The sequence below is a fragment of the Schistosoma haematobium genome, chromosome ZW (genome assembly GCF_000699445.3).
Source record: "Schistosoma haematobium chromosome ZW, whole genome shotgun sequence".
NCBI lineage: Eukaryota > Metazoa > Platyhelminthes > Trematoda > Strigeidida > Schistosomatidae > Schistosoma > Schistosoma haematobium.
This window is the reverse complement of record NC_067195.1, coordinates 87,184,382-87,206,564: the sequence shown is the minus strand read 5'-3', so window position 1 is coordinate 87,206,564 and position 22,183 is coordinate 87,184,382. Positions and strand designations below refer to the sequence as shown.

The window sequence follows — 22,183 nt, the reverse complement described above, 5'->3', positions numbered from 1 at the left end:
CCATCACTTTATCTTTTTTCTGGTGATTGTGAAGACCTTCAGATCTTAGGGGAAGCACGGAATATAATGGACAGCTTTGATGCAACTAGAAGATTTGAACTTCATAAATGAACTAGCTTCGCTAACCCATACACAGCAACAAATGCAGGTGATTACAGCTAATATAACAGTAGTAGGCCTCAACATACACAACGGAAAAAGATCCTTATATATATATATATAAGATTAATTCATTAAACTTACTTTCTTATTAGATGGTTGGTTAGTAATTATTGATTTGTTGTGTACATTTGTGTTTTTATTGTTATTATATTTCTTTTTTGCTAATGTATTAGAACGGTTTGTCAATGAGGATTGTTTTACACGTTTATTAGTTGACTCATCATCAATCATGGTGAGTTCTTGTTGTTGTACTACAGTTGAATTAGCAGATGTTTTTTTGTTTATTCTACTAGGAAGTGCACATTTAGGTTTGGTTAAAAAAGATTTTTCTTTAAACTGTTGATGTTGAGCATGATGATTAGTTGAAATAGAACTTACAGAAGCACATGTGGTTGCTGATGTTGTTGTCATGATGGCCGTCGATGTTATAGATGTTAACGTGACTATTGTTGAGGTATTATTATCATTATTCGTTATCATAACATCAACATCCGTTTGATTTTCATCTTTATTATGATGACCATTTGTTTCATTTATAGTTAGAGTACGATCTATAATACATAATGGATAACAATGAGTTAACTGACAAGTGGTAGTCACTACTACTGTACAACCATTGACACATTGAAATTCATTATTCGGTGATAAATGTTTTAATAACATTTGACTATCATCTAATATTTCAGATTTTTCTGTCATAAAATTAAGACCTGTCGGTCGAGTGTTCTTATGTTTGGTATTTGTAATATTGGCTGGTGGTTGAATTGAATCCCTTGACACTGAATTACCATGTTTCAATGATACATTAGCAACTGTGGACAGTAGAACGAAGTATACGAATTCAACAATAATATATATCATCGATGAAATATATAAATAAATGATAATGGATTTGCGAATCGATACTACAGACCATGACTGTTGCCTTAATATGAAGGTCAGATTCATCTTCCGTGATGGTCCAACCGAACTATATTTGCTGGAATACTTGTGATCCTACTAAAGACAACAACTTAAGGTTCGAGAGGGAAGTCCTACCACGATGTGACAGGAGTAAGGTGTTTCTTACAACCGACTAGTATCTGCAGTGCCACCGTCCTTTCACAACAGAATAGGTTCACCAAGGTCATTATTAAAAATAGCATATCTTACCTTGCCCTGTGGATTTCTGAGGCTGAGGGTAAAGTGATATAAGTAAGGAGCTAAAACATTAAGAACTAGTAATAAAAACTTCATGTGTGACTGGTCTCAATCAATTGCCGCTTGAGCACTGCCGTCAAACTACATGATCGTTACGACCATTTCCAACCCAGATTCACCTTCGCGTTTCTAAGTACTGACCCATTTACCAGGTAGAGATTAGCGTAGCTCGAGTAGTCACACTCTAAGTGTGAGTGCCGACATTACTTCCCGACTGACTGGACCGAAGTAGGTGGAGCATGGTTTGAACCTGTAAGTTAGTAGATGAAAGTTGAGCTAATGCCGTTTTTCAGGTACCTGAATAAAAAGTATCCTTCCATGGTGTGAGCGACTCAGAAGTAACAACTGCCCATATATCTCTAAAAGAGCTCGATTAGATCCTTTTTTAATAAGTTAAACGTTTAAAACGATTCTCTCGTCAGATACTTGGATAATTTATTTTCTTGAAGTACGATAACAGTTAAAACTCTCTTTTAAATACAAGTGTAGCTCGATTAGTGCCTAGTATAAAAATAAACAACTATTTAGTAGGACAAGTATGATTTATTTATTTATTTATTTATTTGAACACATGAATATTGGTACAAGAGAGCGCCAATATATATGCGCCACACAGGACAAGTATGAAAACATCGGAAAGTTAGAATTGACGTGTCTTTAACGAGCGATTAGGATTAACATTATATTCTTTTGTAAACTGATGCGATACTAAAAATATGATAGGGGAACGAATATGCCAAAGATATTACAATAGGAAAATGAGTCAACCACAAGTGGCGTATCGCTCACTGATTATGGAAACATCAGTAAATTAATTGAGTTATGAGTATGAATTTAGACTATTACCATACATTAAACATAAGAACTTATCCCTATAAAATATACCCAATTTATACTGAAGCACTTGTCCAATCTCCATTTCTAACATTCAAAACATCCCTGGAACTTTATAGAAATCAAGTCCAATATTGAGCTTGTAGAAACTATGATTCAGCACTAATGACAATTTCAGGAAAAACTAAAGTTTGTGTGAACTTTTTCTAGTAGGTGCATCATCTATTTGATTAGGTGTCATCTACAATAGAACGATTTTTGCAAATTATAACTACTTTAGTGAAATCATGTGCAAAGGATGGATGTTGTCAACAGTCATTATCATCTGGATAATGAACCCGAGATTAGAATGAACAAAAGACTATACATAGAATGTTTTCAATAATACTAAAGATTAACAATCATCCAAAACTAACAGTTGTAGTAGTATTTAGTTTACAAATTTATTCAACAACCAAAAAATGTTACATTTTGTACTTGTATTTCTTTCTACATTGGTTTCATCACATGTCTAGTAAACTCTATAAATTCATAATCTCGATTATTTGAACTTTAGAAAAATAATTGTAAACCATACTAAAACTGTAATAGCCTTAGAGACACAACAATTAATTGAAATAATCGAAGGTGCTGGACGACGTTAGATAGGAATAACACTCTATATCCAGCATTGACTAAACTTAACAATGATATAGGGGCATTATACTTACTATGAAATTTAAGGGTTCCTAGGGTTGATCATCATCGATGAACATTCGCTAAGAAGCGATAAGCTACAATAGAACAATAGGTGTGTACATGATTGAGTCATGATTTTAACAGTTCTAAAGCTGACGTTATCTACTGACTGAAGATCGAAGTTAAATTATATACTTCCGTGATATGGAAGAAAAGTGTACAGCACTGACAGCTGTCAGTCCATCACGGGTCTCAAGTTGAGATCCTACAGATGTGCAGCCCAGTGGGTTAAGTTACCTAATATGACTCAGAATAAAAGCCAGTAGTAATCCGAATGTAATTTTCTTACAACTAATCAGACAATATCAAACGTCAGTGAGAAATGAACTGAAAATAAGTTGTTGCGGACTTCGTTACATGTTAGAACAACTAGTTATTAACACGAAATAGACTATTTGAGGCCTTTTTGGAAGAGTTAAAAAAACCTTCCTAGAATCAATATAGTCAAGTTCTTAATTTATTGTAAGTAGGGAATATGGAGATTGTTGAATTTCATTGAAATCACAAACCGATCAAAATTAGACCACCACTGAAGATTTGGAAGCACTGAATGGTCGTTTCAGAACTCCTCAACAGTCGTAACTACGACCCTGCAGGGGAAATGAAGACCAGGACCATCTGTCTCGCTAATAAGCACTTAACCTCTAGACCGCTGAGTACGTGTCCAACGGTGTTAATGTTTAGATTTTATCAGTGTTCTGACGGTCAAGCGTTGGCGCACAACTGAAGGTTCTGGGCTCGACTCCCGCATGCGAGATCGTGGATGGGCACTGCTAAGAAGTTCCATACTACGGTGAAACGGCCGACAGTACTTCCAGGTTTTCAATGTTGGTCTAACTTAAATCAGTTCACGAACTCAATTTATTACTTGTTTTTGTTATCATATTTGTAGATGATCAAAACTTAACGAATTATATAATTAACTCACTTTTATTTTCGTCAGTTATCTTAATAGTAGGATTAGATATCGGTTTATTAGAAGTAAAAATTGAAGTGGACACTGGAGGTGGCAATCGGGGCGGTGGGGAACAACACTGTGGTGGTACATTGGAATGTGGTAATAAGTGAGATTCATTATCAAATGAAGGAGGAAATTGTGCCACTGTTGCTCGCATTGTAAAACGACGTCGACGATAATTAGGTGAAAAGCATGGACTATTTGGAATTATCATAGAGACATTAGGTGTAGAAAATACATCATCTTTTGCTAATGTATTCACGTATGCATGTTCTTTGGAATGTGGTAATGCGAATGTTTCATGCAATGGACATCGTATACAATTACATTCCATAATCGGAAATGTTGTACAAGAATTTCTCGGTTGTGATGCACGATCTAAAGAAACGGTACGTGGATCCATAGATCCCACTAAATGAGGATGTAGAGAACGCTTAGTGGAATTCAACATAGGTATACGTTGCTAAAACAATAATAGAATTAAGAGAATATATGTATACATCTTTTAAAGATCAAAAGTAAATGAACTTTGAAGAATTAATTCGTATTAATTATATCATAAAAGTGAAAGTTTATGGAGGGTGTTAATTAATTTCTTTACACATGATACGATGACTGGATAACCTACTAGAAATTAAGGATTATTGAATAGTTGTTTGATATTCGCTTGAAACTACTCCGGAGTGACTAGATTTGGAAATCCATTACAATTGAATGGTATACAGATAAAGCGATAAATTACAAGCTTCCAGTAGTGATGATCGTGTGACAATCAGTCGTAAAAATATTAAGATGTAATTAATCTCAAAACTGGGTCATCCTCACCTTTTCTATAACCACTTATACTGTTATTACCTTTACTACTCTGGGATTTCCCATGATAATTTCATTTCCCTGTAATAATAGTGTATGGCAACTTAAATTGATGTACATATTTACACGCCACTCACTGCCTTCTCGTGGCGGAAGTGTTGTTTACGAAATTGAGAGGACGAAAAGCGAATGTCCGGCGCTCTAACCGGATTTCAAACCAATCGTGCACATGGACTCCAGTATCCTGAGGGAACAAATGGCCTATGAACCAAATGTTGGTCACCGGCTGCAATGGGACTGCATCTCCTCACGATGCTCCACTGCCTTGTGGATCAGACCTTCAGGTCGAAGGCTCGGGGAGTGGCCCCTAAGAAAACCACCTGCTTCGGTCTGAGCACCCGAGCAGTATCACAGCCCTCACACATATCGAATGAGATTTGTATGGCGCATATGTATTTTGTGCCTCCTTGTACCGATATCTATGTGTTAAAATAAATAAATAAAATAATTTACCAGGTTCTACGTTGTGACTGACAGATCATAAACCAAATCTGTGTGTATATGTATATTGCATACATACCTCAATTTTTTCCGATTGTATTGTCTGCTTTACACATGGACCATAGAAACGTGTAGACATGATATTAGGTTGTGTCACTCGTCTAGTTATATTTTGTGCTGTACATGGATGAGTCCTACAACTTGACATATTTGTCGGCATTACAGGCAAACTTCCAGGATTTGCTGGCATATTGTGGAAGTGATGTGTAGAACATTGATGATCGTTGTTTAATCCAAATGGCGATGATGATGACGAGGAAGAATTTGGGGGTATTTTGAAGCGCTGAAAATCACCACCGCCAACGTCGCAGACAGGAGCAGATATTGGTGAATAAATTTGCAACTGATAGTCTAATTCACACTGACGTTGATGAGACAAAATCATCGACTCGACCAGATGACTTAATTGTTGTACGTGCCATTCAAGCTGACGAGGGGATTGAAAGAGAAGAGCAAAGGTCAGAATTCTTATTTAGATATTTAGAAAGAAAAAGAGTAAAGAAATATTGTTTTCAATAGTTGATCAGTCTATTGCGCAAGACTGAAGTGATTAGCATTCATTTCAAGAAAGCGAACTTCTAATGTTCCAAAGAAATTTATACAAGCATGAACATTACAGTCTAATATATACTTCCATTTACTATCTTATACGATAGACTGAAGCAAATTATAAATGACCTGTTATTTCTTATCTCTTCTAATGCAACCAGTCATTTTGCATAATTAAGGTCTTTGCGTTAACCACGATCAGCGATCAATGTTAGTTGACATGACGCAGAATAAGTATCAATTACATAATTTATATTCACGATACAGAAGGGGTCATTATTTATTGTCATCAGTGTTCCATCACTCATTATATGGTTGAGCACCCACCGATCACGGTTTCTCATCAGAACCTCAGAGACTAACTTTTGAAGGTAGACATTAGTGAGTAGTTTAGTCATTATACGCATTGTGATCCGATCTTTAACCCAGTGTGATTCATTTTTGTATCTGTTCACAAAAATCATCGAGATGAAAAGCGTAATATTATGAATTAAAAATCTACTTGGAAACGATGCGATAAGTGTGTACCGCTGGAACTTCTTGTTTGAGTAAATTTTCAGTGTGATAAGTTCATGGCAATTTAGTTTAGATGTAAGCTGAAAATTTCGATTTTTTAAATTCACCTATTTTGACATAAATTACAAAGGGTTTCATTTTTGTTCCAATTCAGTTAAAATCGATTGAAACAATTGTCATATTTTCGAAATATATTGACAACTATAAAACTGAAAATAATTTACTTCTATTTTAATTGAGATCATGAACCGACTACCATTGAAAACCAGGAAACAGTTGACGGCCGTTTCGTCTTAATATGAAACTCCTTAGCAATGTGCATCCACAATCCCGCACACCGGACCTTTTATATCTCACGAGCATTTCACCTCTAGACCATTGAGCCGGGATCCAACGGTTCTATACTAGGACGAAACGGAAGTCCAGTGCTTTCAGGTGCTGAATGATCGATTCATGATACCAATTGAAAATCCACAATCTCCATAACCCTATATTGATAATTAATTTTATTTGTCAGTAATTCAAAACTTCAATGAATTCGCCAACAACAAGAAAAAAATAATTGAAAATCCGACTTTACCAATCAATTAATAATAAATAAGGAGCAAAACTTTAAACAAGATAATATTACTATGAAAAACATGATATGATGATAATGATCTCTGCCTGCCTACCTCATCTACATATTGAAGTCTAACATTGATATCTATAAGGCGTTGTTTTAATTGTTGATTTTCCTTAAGTAGACTGGTAAAATCCATCTGGTTAGTATTTTGATGAATGGATTCCGATTTCATAGAAGAAGGAAATAATTCAGGCTCTGTAAATTGTCCAATGACAGGACCATTGCCTAATGGTAATTCTGATTGATAATTGCTCATGATTAAAGGTTGATGCTGATTATTATTTCGATTGTATGCATTGTATTCATATGCCAAAGAGCAAATATGAGATGTGGTCGTTGTCAGAACAAAAGCAGTTGCTGTACAACATGATACTGGTAAATGATTGCTTGTGGCAGATGTTACTGGGAAACGAGGCAACATATACAAACCACGATAACACCAGCGGATTGGAAATCCAAGCGCTTGTGAAGAAACAGATGTTAATGGTGGTATAACTATCAAGAAAAATAAACAGTATATTGATTATTTAAAATAAGGTTTAGTGTTGTTTTCAATTGAATAGAACAGTTGAACAAATCTCTTCTAAATATTCAGAATCAATTTATAGAAACGAATATTGATGATTTCCTAAAACATTTCAGTTATTAGCGTTTTTACACTTTAAATAATTTTAAGACTGGTGCTAGTAGTATTGCACATTTTGATCAACATTAGTTCGAAACAACAGAAATAATTAACAGGAATAACAACTAATACCGTAATGAATGAGAAGTTAGATGGAGACAAACAAAGGAATTGTAGTACGAAATTACAGAGTTATTTAGTAAATTGTGAAAACCATACGTTCAGTACTTCATTTACAAAATGTCCATTAATTGTCTCAAACTTAGTTTTTCCTTGATTTCCAAAACAATTACTCTCTGTCCCCGTTCTCTTCGATTTGATTTTCCTAATCTTCTGTTGTTAGGCGTTCCATATACTACTTATGTAGCATACATCACAATACTACTACTCTAAGCATAATGATACGCAGTAGAAGTGGATTAGTATCAATTAATAACAGATTTCTAGACCCTAGAAATGTTTTCTTTTACTTAGATTTTTCTCAGTAATAATATCTAATAGCATCACTGAAACATCAGTTTCCGTTGAGTATACACTTCACTGTTGGAAGTGTATAGAACACACATTGAGTAAATCATCAAACTGACTCATGAGGCAATTGTTAACTTAGAATCCTGAAAGGAAACAAAAAAAGGAAAGTCAAAGAATACACTACGTCGGGAATTGGAAGCAGATATAAAAAGAATGAATAGCAACTGGAAACGATTGCCCAAGACAGGGTTGGATGGAGAATGCTAGTGAGTGACCTATGCTCCTTCTCCACGATGTGAGGTAACAGGCGTAAGTAAGTAACACACTTCATTAAAACACAAACACAATGGTACAATTTGAAAATAAAACGATAAAAATGCCATGAAATGACAATGATGGTGAAAAATTAATGACAAACAAATAAACAACAAATCACTTACAATCATTTTTCATAATTCTTGAAAATTCTTCTTTATTTTGTGGACATATTGCACGTTTTGATATGGGACCACCTGGATAAGGCATAGATAATGATTCTGGTGGATAATTATTTTGTTTCATATAAAATAGATTATTTGGATTTTCAAATACTGGCCATACCGGTGATTTAGGCAAAACAATAGGATTAGGTACAAAACGTTTAGCATCATATTGACTATTAACAGGGAATAATTTGTCTTGATGAAAATGATTATGTAATAAATGCGGTGGATGATGAGGTAATTGTGAATATGGATATAAATGATAATTTGATGGTACCCAAGGATTATTCATGAAAAATGAGGATTCATCAGTTGGTTGAAGATGATCGGGAATTTTATAAGGTGGTGGAGGAGGCGGTAAAGGTGGTTGAATTATATCTTGCGAATTTATATTACCTGTTTCTTGAATTATCTGGTTAGCTAAATGAAAAAAATATAAACAAAACTCAGTAGATTGAAAAATAATTGTAAACACCAGATTACCAATAAAGATGAATAGGTTAAATGTGAGACAATCTCATAACATGTAATTGTCATGATTTAAAGATTCACGTTTATCTTGCAAACTATGAAGCTACTTTAAGACGGATGTTAGATATTAACTGGAGCGTCATACAATTCGAAACTGAATGCAATAAACCATTTTTTAAAAAAGAAAAAAAAATCTATTTCCTAACATTTCTTAACGTAAAAACCAAACAATTCAGAAGATGAAATATTGTTATGAGTTAAGATTTTATGGATGAATTTTCGATTCATTAAAATGACTGAATAAAATATCCATTAAAGGATAATGTGAAGTGGACAACCACTGACAAGATCGAATTATCAACGTATGCTCTCAATTCATCTGATATCAGAAGTTAAAATAACTATTCAATGGAATAGGTTTTTCTTTCGTCTAACAAAATAACATGTTTACATACAACATTTTGAACATAAAAGTAAAAAGGATTGGAAGTCATTTAACAAATAAACGATTGATAGATATACGCCATTCACTCTGCAAAAGAATTAACGTTAATTATTGTTCTGTTATACCATGATTCAAAATAATCATTACTTGAATAATCTCAAATTTAGTACATCACATAGATGACATCATTATTAAGAAGTTGCAACCAAATAGATATGTCCAAAAAGATACAATTGTACATCTCTCACTAACTTGATAACTTCAATTATTTCTTATTCAGTAACATTTATTTCTGAATTTCTATTCAATTCTGAGATCAATATTCATTCTCTAGAAATGCCCTGCTACGGCCGAGAGTGGAGAGTCAGCTTTCTCTCTCCAAATGCTCTCATATGACCACGTGCATACAACCACTACTAGGGAAGTACTACTCACTGCCTTCTCGTGGCATTACTGTTTTTTAATAAATTGATAGGACGAAAAGCGAATGTCCGGAGCTTTAACCGGGTCGGTGGACACAGAGAGTTTACCTAGAGGAGTTGGAAAACCCTCATTCCAAACCAATGCTTCACATAGGCTCCGGGATCCTGAAGGAACAAATGGTGTATAAACCACTCGTTGGTCACTGACTACCATGGGACTGCATCCACTTACTTTGCTCCACTGCCTTGTAGCGTAAGCCTTTATTTCGAAGGCTCCAGATGTGGCTCCCTAAGAAAACCACGTGTTTCGGTTTGGGCACCCGGGTAGTATCCTAGCCTTCACACAAATCGAATGATTTATGTGTCGCATGTATATTCGGTGCCTCTTTGTCAGTCAGTCAGTCAGCTACAACGTGCCTCTTTGTACCAATGTTTATGTGTTTAAATAAATAAATAACTGTAGAAATGTATTTCAATGTAGTTTAAAATTTTCCTACTAGAATCTGTCTATTAAGTAACATATATTCTATTTAACTATCTGAAATAATGACTTGATAAACTCCATTATTGTCGATATAAAAGTGATGACTGAAGTTGTGATGAAGTAATTTAATATTGTAAAGAAATTTCTTAGAAACCTAATCGAAATAATCAGTTCCATGTAGTATCTTGATGTCAGCTGTGAGCTTTCTTTAATGAAAATCAGGAAAATTATTCAGAACACTAATTACAAAACTAACATCTGTTGTTCAAAAAATAGATTAACGTGAATCGACAACCTGGTAGCCAACAGTTTGTGATGCATGAAATAACAGGTGATAAGTTTATGATTTAGCAAGTCAGTCAGTTATGTTCAATGTATGATCTGAGGTATACGCATCTCGGTTCGAGTTGACATACTTCTAATCAGCACAGTGAGAGATGAGGAGAGAACAGAGTCGAGTTCAAGTACACTTTTAATGATGGATTACGAACAAGGAACGCTAAGGTGCATTTGGAGCAAATTACCATGAAAATGCCGTGTGATAATGTAAATCATTTAAGTGGTATGAATTTATGGACTTATCTTTATGCATGAGGGCTACTGATACTTTACAAGGTTCATCTTTATTACATAAAAAACTGTAATTTTAGTTTACTTACAATAATCAGGACAATCTTCCTCGAAATCACATGGTTCCTGTGACGAATGTGATAAAACTAATTGGGGTGTTACTTTTTGTCCAGAGTTTGTGTAATTAAAAGGCAAGTGTTTATCTTCATTTGACTGATGATGATGACAATGTTCATTATCTTGTTGCTGTTGTCGACGTCTTTCCTGTTCTTCATGTACTGCAAACAATTCTTGAGATTCATTTACATAAGAATGTGATGAACGATGTATCATCATTATTTTCATTGAATTATTACTATCGTTATTATTAAAGTGGTTGCCAGTTTTATCATTCTCACCTGGAAGGGTTCTATCATGATCACTGTCCATGTTATCGTCTACATCAACATCATCATCATTATCACCACAACCACCGCCACCACCACCAACGTCATCATCATGCCCATCACTACGAGTGTTTGATTCAATTTCTTCGTCATTCGGTGGTGTTTGATGCACAGCGTGATCATTATCACCATCATCATCGTTCGCACCAACACCATCATCTGCATCACCGGAACTAGAGGCATTTGTTGAAAACTCACAACTTTTCTCATATATTTTATTTTGATCATTGGATTCAAGATCACATCGACCCTTAAAAAAAAGAATTTATTCTTATCTACAAGAATACATAGATTTACATTTGAAAGTAGTCACATACACACATATTATCAAGAAATATACAAAACATTGATACAAATATTATCAACATTTTAACATCTCTTATAAGCTTCAATGAGGATGTTTACATTTTCTTAGATGAAACAACATGGTAGCTATCGATTGACTTCATAAATCGAAATTCTGATCAATTTGTTTAATGATAATACACACTGTGACTTATTTGCAAATGTAATGTTTGTGTATGGATACAGATATGAGCTATGCTGTTTGTATGAAGGTTAGTGATACACATCAGGAGCTGAAACTGGAGTAATAGGAGTGGGATTCGAGCTTAAAATCTAGTGGTTGAAAGTTGAACATATTAACCGCCAAGTCATAGCTCTGCTTGTTAAATTTCAATCAGGACGAGATTGGAATAATTGGTAGCCGATGTAGTAATATATTTATCACTCACCATAGTCTGTACAACTTGACAACCATATCGATTGATTTATTATGTGTAGAACTGTGCTGAATGCATGGAGGACCAGAACGTCCCGCAGCACTACAGTATTACACACAGTGAGTTTGTGCTGTAGATCATACTCTTGAGAATACACATAGCAAGTCAAGACTGATAGAAATTATTAAATAAGGAGGTCTACATGATCAGCCGTCTTTCGATTCTTAAATGAAGTTTGATTACTGACTACTAAAGTACCATTTTGTATTCAACAGTTCCTAAATTTACCAAACATTGTTAGATCTTTACTAGATATGTTGACAATTTCGAGCCTACCCAGTCTTTCGCCCAATAGGACTACATTATCTATGTATCTATCGATCAGGCCGTATCCAGGTGAAAAGTCAGTGCCAGAAAAACCGGTTATAAGCAGCACTACTTCCACAAGTGTGTCTTCAATAAGACTGAGGTAGAATCATGCCAGTAGATATAAAAAGTGAATGTTATTTCCAAACATTACTTGGTAACAAACTTGTTTACAAAACCTTATGTGACTTCGAGAACATGAATAGCGTGTCTTTAGCAGTAAAATATATGCATTCAAAAGGTTGTTTACTGTCAGACGACGCCCAGAAACTTATCGATCAATATGGTAAAGAGTTATTAAGGTCAATGAAAATAACCAGTATATCTTGAAAACTGATGAAGAGTGAATCGCTGGTGATCACACTTTCATCGCATCTGAGACGCTCTGCAATTTGAATGAGTTGGTGTTCTTGAACTTCAGTTAAGTGCGGAAGAAGTATCAACCGTAAGAATTCACAGACTGTGTTACTCAAACTGGATACTATGGTGGTTATTATAAAAGGATTTTTCATTCTTTTTACGAATGAGATCACCAAATATCAAGACCAGTTCACTGCTATTTATTTGGACACTCCCCTACTCATGGTGGCGTTCGCATTGGTTTATGTAATGACTGTGACAGTTTTTATTACTTACTTAAAAACACAGAGTATCTGATCTTATTGTTTTACTTGGTTTTTCAACTTTGGTGAAAATGTAGAAAATCATCATCTCGGAAATTTGTTGACATTACTGTTGACTGTGATGTAACGTTGAGTCAGTTGGATTTTATTATTTGTCATTTCTTAGTGCTCGTATTTATTGATAAAGTCCACATATGCAGATCGATCCACTTTTCAACTAATCAGCGCTGGTGGCTGAAGATTCATATACAATTTCTATATAAATTTTAAAATTTTTTAACCACTGTATCTACTGGTTTTTCGGAATATTCGAATATATTTCCATTCTCTAATAATTCTTGCTCGAATTGAGGAGTGGTTCATTGTATCCAATGATTACTACACAATTGAATTATAGCAAATAAATACTTCAATAGTTGAAATCATGAGTCAATCGAAGCTAGATTACCATGGAAAACTTGGAAGCAATGGACGGCCGTCTCGTCCTAATATGGGACTCCTCAGCAGTGCGCATCCGTGACCCCGCCCCCCGCGGGATTCGAACCCAGGAACTGTCAGTCTTGCGCGAGCGCTAGGATGAAACGGCCATCCAGTGCTTCTATTGACTCACGATGTCAACTATTGAAATTACTAAAATCTCCATAAACCCCTTCTGAAAATAACAAAAAGACAACATAACAACACTTACTCGATTAAAAATCCCTGGTGAATCAATACTGGATTCCATTTCATCTTGTGTAGCTGATGAACATGTGTTTGAGGATGATCGACGAGGTAACATGTTGTCATTTTTCCTCTGAATAGATGTCATTGTACGCCAACATTGGCTATCAGGAGATGGTTGAAAATTAGGTGATTGATTTTTATTAGACTGAACAATCGGTGTTTCTGATTTACTAGGCCAATTGATTGATTCACGCCATTCACAATTGATTGATTGTACATTGGTAGAAGATGATGGAGAATTCTAATAAAGTTATACAAAAGACGAGAACACTAAGTCATGTAAATTGTAGAATAAAAGTAATTTATTAGTAGTAAATCGAATTCCATGTTGCCTTGTGACCACAATAGGTTAGTATATATGACATAGGTTGTTTCAAGAAATCGCAATACATATGTACTAGTGGTCTAAAGTTTTTTCTTAAAAAAAAACCTCGAAAGACTGCTTTCACTCACTTGCTTATATGGGGACACTTATCAGATTGAACTTCTTAAGAAAAGGGTTATTAACGTGTCACTGAATAAGAAAAATGTAAGAGAAAGCAACTTTCCTGACCTTGTGTGTATTAGAGCATTTGGTGTGAAGGGATTTTTAGTCCCTAATTGACTCCGAGAATCTGTGTTATAAATAAAATAATGATCGTTAGTAAATATTTAGACACTATAATGTATTCAAATGTTTCGAATATTTGGAGTTCGTATTGCATCGAAAAAGCTGAGGGAAATTTACTACCAGGTTAGATTTTATTATTAGTTACCTGGATAAGAACATACGATTCGATTGCTAATTACTAATGTTATAACATTAATTCACTATGGATATTTAATTCGGGACCTTTAGATTTTGTTTTTATGTATAATTTTTTAAACTGAAGTGGTTTTTAGGATGAAACTATTGTTCAAACGTTGCCAAAAATATATGACTCATATATTTGAAAATAATGATGGATAAAACCTGTAGGGTACTTGAATTCTGAGCGTTAGGTTTTAGTGATCTGAAGATTAAACTTTTGACGTGAGGCTTAAAAAGGATGAGTTCGATCCCTGGTCCAGTCTTACTCGACAATATCATCATCGAAGTCCAAGATCAGATCAGAGGTGAAAACAATCAAAACAAAAATATGCAAACAACTGTAACACATATATGGACAACATCTATGAACAAGCTACTAGTCCATTGTGTAGAGATTCAGATGATTCATTTCTTATTGAATTGTGTGCTGATGATGTCAAGAAAATTTCGCGAGAATATCATCTAGCCCAGACAATAAAACACATTAAAAAAGATTAGTGCTTCGTAGTTACCTTTGATGCTATTCGCTAGGTGGTATCACTGCGCATCACGAATTACCTTCAAACTAAAGCTCTTGTCTTGATTTACAATCATAATAAATGGAGTCAAGAGAGTAAACAGTATCAAGCGTATTCTTATGTGATTGGTTATTTTAGCTATTAATGTGATGTCTTATAATTATTCTGTTGGTTGATGTTTATAGAAACTTTTCTAATGTTGCTTTAATAGTATCAGTCAGTCAGTAACAACGTAGAACTTCATACGCACGTACATCAGTTCAAGTCGCCATATCACATTAGCACACAGATACAATTGTCCATTCAAATCCCATAGTGGTAGAGGTAGTAGAAGTATAAGCAGTAATCGGAAACATTAGGGTTTGAAGATGTTATTTAAAGAGTATAAAACAGTGAAATAAATTTGGAAAGAGAACAAGTAAAGGGACATGAAGAATTCAGAAGATTAGAATTTGGGAGAACACAAAGAGTGCATGCACCTACGCCACTGCAAACGATTTTGAGCCATGTCATTCACGGTCTCTAACCATCAGTTGCTATCATCTCGTGGATCCAAACCAGGTAGTCTACACCTACCAACGTGGCTCAGTCCACTTGTCAGTGACTTCATGCATTTGTGCCATGTTTTGGTCTGGCCGCCCCTAGCTTTCTTACAACCTACTCCTACACCATAAAACATCACAAGTCGGGGCATCCGGTGGTTGGGCATACGTAACCCATGTTCCAGCCATCTCAACTGATGAAGTTTCACCACTTCATCAATTGATTTTCCATCCTTACGTAGTACCCGTTTCCTAACAATTGCATTACTTACTCGATGATTCTAGGATATACGAGCGATGTTTCGAAGACACCTACGGTCGAATACTAGTAACCTAAGAATATCCTCTACTATTACCGGCCATATTTCACTGCCATAAAGTAGGACGGAACGAACTGCTGCGCAGTAAACACTTCCTCTGGTTGATACACGGATATCTGACCTATGCCATAAATGACACAAGTTGGCAAAAGCTAGTCGAGCTTGGTAGAAGTTCAACCCCTGGAAATTTAGATGAGGAAAGTGTTATCTCTAATAGTACGTCAATGAAAAAGTTAAACAAGAATGGAGAGAGTGAACAGCCCTGACGAACACCACTTGAGGTAATCGATTCTTACTCGGGCAGTTGTGTTCGAGTAAAGAGCTTGTATAAGGTTAATGTACTTCTTTGGTACTCCTTTCAGTGACAAACACTGCCACAGAACCTCACGATCAACAGAGTAGAATGCTGCCTTAAGGTCGAGAAATACTACTATTGTGGGACATCTGAATGCAAATTTTTTTTCAAAGAAAACTAAATTGTATGTAGTACAAGAGGTACTTTAGCTAATGGATAATATAAAATAAAGTTATTTATTAATTACCCAAGAACTAGTCTCATGATTCTTTTTTGAAAATTTACTAGAATTGGTCAAACCAAATTCAATTCCTTGTCTTTTTGTTTCAGGTAATAAAACTTGCGGATTTGGAGAACTTAAAAGGCCAGAACTTCGATCATTTTCTGATGATGTATAACTTTGATCACTTCCTTTTCGTTGGATTGAACTCGGTGGACTATTTGTTGAACTAACTACTGAAGTAGCAAAACCTGGCGCCAATAAACGTGATAATAGTGGTGTACTTCTAGGATCAGCATGACATAAACTATCCACTTTATTTTTACTCATTCCAATAGTTTTTGACGATTTTTCATGATTGTTAACAGAAGTCGCTGTTGTTGTTGTTGTTGTAACAGCAGTAACAGTCGTCGTAAAATTATTATTATCATTACATAAATTAAACGGTCGAACAGGACGATCAACAAGTGGAAATTGTTTTTCACTGTTTACATTATTGCTGCAAGATGTAATGATCTGAGGTTTTTTCAGGATTTGACATTCTGAAGATCCATCTGACAAAAAAACGAACAAAGTATGTGTTAGTGTTTAAAGTTTTTAACTATTGAAAGAAGTTAATTTACCAGATGGTGAAAAATTCGTAATTGAGATCTGTACCCATAATTTTAATCTGTAACTGAAGTTATAATTAAGCGATCAAGAAACTAAGACTAAATTTTAAACTAATATGAAAATATTACTCAAAGTATAAAGTACCAAGTGTAATATACATTGAAAAAATAGTCCACCTAATCTACTATTTCATTGTTTAGGTTGACATTAAGTGACCGGCAAATATGATTCCTTACCACCCATTTTTAAAAAAATTGTGGGATGTGAATGAAAAATGTATGTATGGTTGATTGGTTTACTTGTTTTGCAAATGTGTACTGAAGTGAAAATGAATAAAAATTTTGTCACCTTTAATAATGTTGTAATTGGTCGTCAACTGTTCATCTTTTCAATGTGATTTAGTTGAAATCGAAATAGCATCAAGTGCTTTGATTGAATGTCAGGATTTACATTTTCACATTTGAAATTTAATGATAATGAATAATTCTTTTTGTGTAATCTGAGTCTTGAAAAGAATGTAGACGTTTCAGAAAAAAAAATACACCAACTGAAATCCTACTGTTAGTGAATGTGTATTGGGAAAAATTTTTGCTTTCCGATCAAGTGATTTCATGTCAACCTTTAATTAAAGTCGTTAGTTATCTTGCCACGAATACTGATGTGTAACACATAAAAAGCAAGTTTTTGGGAAAACAGAACTGAAAACCGGTTTGAATATTTGATAATAGTGATTACTGAATGAGGTCGGTAGTCAAATGTTGAATACCCAATGAAAAAACAAATTATCACCAAAGTATGTGCATAAGTTTTTTTGGAACACAAATGGTCTGTTAATCGGAGAAACAAATCAATATATCAATAATTCATCATGATAAATTACTAATTGCAATATGTATAATTCAGGTGAAGCAACCATAGACCATCATTTGATGAAGTAATAATTTTTCCTAAATAGGTACTTAATATTTTATGAAGGTTCATTTTTTAAATATTCATTCTTAATAAGAATTAGAAAAAGGTTAGATTTCAATGAGGTTAATTTTAAAAGTCTATTGAAACGATTTATTGTTTTCACTTGTAAATTATTTGTACTTCTGTATTATAAAATTAACTTATTTGTCATAATAAAAAGTAGTGCGTATAATCGGTCATGTTTGAATATTGTTAACCGCCGTAATATGGAACCTGAACTATATCTAGACATTATGAATGTAATCAATTGTGACAAGCATTTGAAATATTAGTTTCATGAAGTGTAAATGAACAAGCCTACGTCGTCCGACTGACTCAACAAATATCTATCGACATTAAACGTATCAATATGAATAAGGTCTACTGCATCAATAAACCTTTATAATGGTGATTATTAGTTTTGCATTTTAAATTTTGCTATAACACTATTCCACTTATTGTGACTGAACACTTTACTGCAAATCATCTAGACCTTTATTTACTGACCTTTTGAAATTGCAAATATGACAATTTGTATATATATACGTCGTAACAGATGCAAATGTGTACCAATGTTAACATTGGTACATTGTTACATTAATCCCATGTCTTATTTTTGGCCTTTCTAAAATATTGAAATTATGGACTTGTAACTGTTTAGTGTGATGATGAGGTTATTTTAAAACTATTGTTCGCTAAAGTAATTTTTGTTTTCGGATATTTTATGATAATTGTTAAGTGCTACAATGTGATTCTACGAAGTCGGAGGTCAAAAGGAAGTAATTCCTAAATTATGTGATAATTTTAGAGATTTATGGAATTTAATAATGATAAGATCGGTTATGTAATAGTAATTATATGAATTCTGAAATTAATATGATCTAGGAGTATCAGATGTTCGAAATCTGTGAATAAACATTTCATTTAAAGGGTAACCTTTGACCTGTTCTGGTATATATATATATATATACTATTATTATTATTCACTTGTTTACACTCATTGACCTGAAATATTCACACAATCTCAATGTAATTTAATCGTTGACTCCTCCCCATATCTGTAAATTTACAATCTATAAGCATACTCTTGCATAGTATGCATTAGATACGGAAAACTTGTCTAAGTTATCTTAACCTATATATCTAATGAACGTTGGAAACCAGTTTACAAACAAATGAGCAACAATGGCTTTGCGATGAATATTCTATAAGGCATCACTAAATTCGTTAGACATTAATGAAAAGAAATTTAGAAGACATTATGGAAATCAAATTGTGGGTGGCCCTGAAAAGGGCCAGGAAGGTTTGCCTGTGAGAACACTTTGTACGGCAGATTACACACATGTTGATCATTAAGACGTTTACCATAAGAATGGTAAGCGAAATTCTTAATGAGGAAGGAAGCCGTATCAGATATGAGCAGTGGCTTCACAGTTTCAAACTCAGCATCCGTTAACCTTCCTGGTAAGCAATTTGCGGATTTATAATGTACACTATAGGTGATTACGGGAAATTGAAAGCTCACATAACATCCTTGGGTGGGCTTTGCGAATACGAATTGGATGACGAGAACTGTCTATCGTATTTCTTCTTCATGACTGCTGAGCAATTGAATTTGGCCGGTCACTTTTGTGACGTAATTGGTTTTGACGGGACGTACAAAACGAATAACGAGAACGTTCATTTATATCAAGTCGTTGCCCTGGATATGCATTTTAAGGCAATACCCATCTGCATTGCCTTTTTAAGTCGCGAAACGTCAACATTCATTTCTGGATTCCTGCGTTTTTTCCAACAGTGTACCAACAGTCGACAGCTGGTAGGCATTGTGACCGATGATTCACCTGCAGTAGCTGCTGCTATCACGCAGGTGTATCCGAATGCCCACCATATTCTGTGTCGCGTACACCTTGTTCGGAATGTGATAAAGAGGGTAAGTGTACAGTTTATTAACATTAACTCATTAACCGTAAATTTAGAGGGTGCGATCAGAAATTGTACAACTGTTCTTTCGCCTCATGTTCACTCGAACGGTTGAAAGGTAAATCAAAATCTGCATAACATGATTTTGTAGTTTTAACTACGTACTTTCGTTAATCGAAATGTCGGACGGAACGTTTGGCAGATACGTCAGAGACCACTTTTTACCACGGAAACACAATTGGTCCACTGCTTTTCGACCGCCATCAACCCTGTTTGAACTAAACAATACGAACTTCGTGGAGACGAGTCACCGAGTGTTGAAGATGTATCACTTTAATCGGAAAACACCGGTGCTCAGATCCATTTTCAGTGTGCTGCTTCGCACTGGATATTGGATAGAAGCAAGATTACAGAAATATTCAACGGATTGTCGGAGGAAAGCCGACATTAGTGAGGAGCCGGAAGTACGTCGACTTCAGGAACGACTGACACCAGCTGCCTGTCAACTACTGAAGCGACACCTTCGCATTCCTATGACGCAGTCTGTATTGTCGGAAGATTTATTCACGGCTACGGACGTCACGGGAACGTACTATGTACACATAGATACTAGCCGGTGCTCGTGTCCATTCTTCATTGAAAACGGATTACCATGCCGTCACATATTGGTTTACTGCACACACAGTAATACTGATGTGAACGTACAGTCAATTTGTGACAGGTGGTTACACTGTGATGGTTATCTGACTCATATTGCAGTTGAGAATTATTTCCCAATGCAATTGAGTCAGATGAGCATGAAGAATGCAATGATAGCGTTAGTCAGGCGAATGTCTGAGGAACAATGCAATTCACTTCATGGCTTCATAATTCACGGTAGATGGCCAACAACGCCGTTGAACTTGCATGGAGAACAGCATTCATACACCCATTCAACAACCTCGACTAACGTCGCACTGCCCTTTATGCAACGAGGAACTGTTGATCTGGATGAAACGCTCAGTAACGATGAGGAGGAAGTAATTTCTATTAACTCCGAAGAGTTAACTGAACGGGACATCCAAAATGAAGAAGAGGATGACGAGAACCGACTATGCGACATCTGTAATCTTGCGCAGCCGCCGTGTGAAACTGGTGATGCGGTTGGTTGGGTTTTCTGTAGATGTGAAGCAATGTTTCATACCTTCTGTGCCTACGACCCATCACCGAACGTACGAGCAGTGCAATGTCCTATGTGTGGCGCCATTACAAACTAAAACGGGAACGAGTAAAGGCCCTTTTCAGGGCCACCCACAATTTGATTTCCATAATGTCTTCTTAATGCCTTTCCATCTCTCGGACCCCAAACAGGGAGTCGTGAAGGACCAACACAAACCAGTCCTTTGCAGCTTTCTCTCATGCCACGACACCATGTCATATACTGTCAGTCAGTCAGTCAGCTACAACGTAGGTCATATACTGACCACCTCTCCGCTTCTTCCAACCACTCCCAGAGTCGGCAAATAATGCACAACGTGGAATTCTCTGGGACGGCATTCGTAGAACATGTCCAAGCCACCGAAGTCGGTGTTTCAAGATGGTGACACCGATTGAATTATCATCTCTGTGCCCGAATACACGATGCCGAACCTGTGGATTACTAACATGGTGTTGCCACTGGATGTCAGCAATCCTTCGAAGACAACGATGAACGAACACAAAGTCGTCTAACGTACTCAACTCGGAGAGGCCAGGTTTCACAAGCATAGAGCAAAACTGCTCTCACCGACGCGTTGTAAATCCGACCATTTACAGCCAAACTAACATCACGAAGGCGCCAAAGATAGCCCAGATTGGCATAAGCCGCTCTGGCGTTTACTATACGTGCATTGATCTCATCACTCACGCCACCACCAGCACTTATACAGCTACCCAGATACACGAACTTCTCGACTACTTCTATCTGCTCACCATCCAGGGTGAGTACAGGATTAGAATCCTGCCAGTCTTGTAGAAGTACTTTGCACTTCGAAGGTGCAAAGCACATACCGTACCTACGAACATTGATTGCCAACTGATTAAGTGCGGATTGCATGGCTTGGGCATTATCGCACAGTAAGGCAATATCGTCCGCATACTCAAGGTCGAGAAGTCTTTCTCCAGGCAACAGATCCACACCGCCATTACTTACATCCATCAGAGCTGTTTTCAGAATGTTGTCGAT

The 22,183-nt window shown here is 35.6% G+C and overlaps 1 protein-coding gene across 1 annotated transcript in view; it reads right to left on the bottom strand.

The window, feature by feature from the left end:
- Positions 1 to 22,183, bottom strand: part of CHT3 (Chitinase 3) — a 32,449-nt gene that overhangs the window by 5,687 nt on the left and 4,579 nt on the right. The window contains exons 3-10 of the mRNA XM_051212599.1: positions 16,522 to 17,048; positions 13,772 to 14,050; positions 11,016 to 11,622; positions 8,493 to 8,954; positions 7,006 to 7,451; positions 5,286 to 5,693; positions 3,863 to 4,355; positions 244 to 974 (exon numbers count right to left, since the gene is read on the bottom strand). Coding sequence (XP_051072791.1) covers positions 244 to 974; positions 3,863 to 4,355; positions 5,286 to 5,693; positions 7,006 to 7,451; positions 8,493 to 8,954; positions 11,016 to 11,622; positions 13,772 to 14,050; positions 16,522 to 17,048 — 3,953 coding nt within the window. The remainder of the gene's footprint in view (positions 1 to 243; positions 975 to 3,862; positions 4,356 to 5,285; positions 5,694 to 7,005; positions 7,452 to 8,492; positions 8,955 to 11,015; positions 11,623 to 13,771; positions 14,051 to 16,521; positions 17,049 to 22,183) is intronic.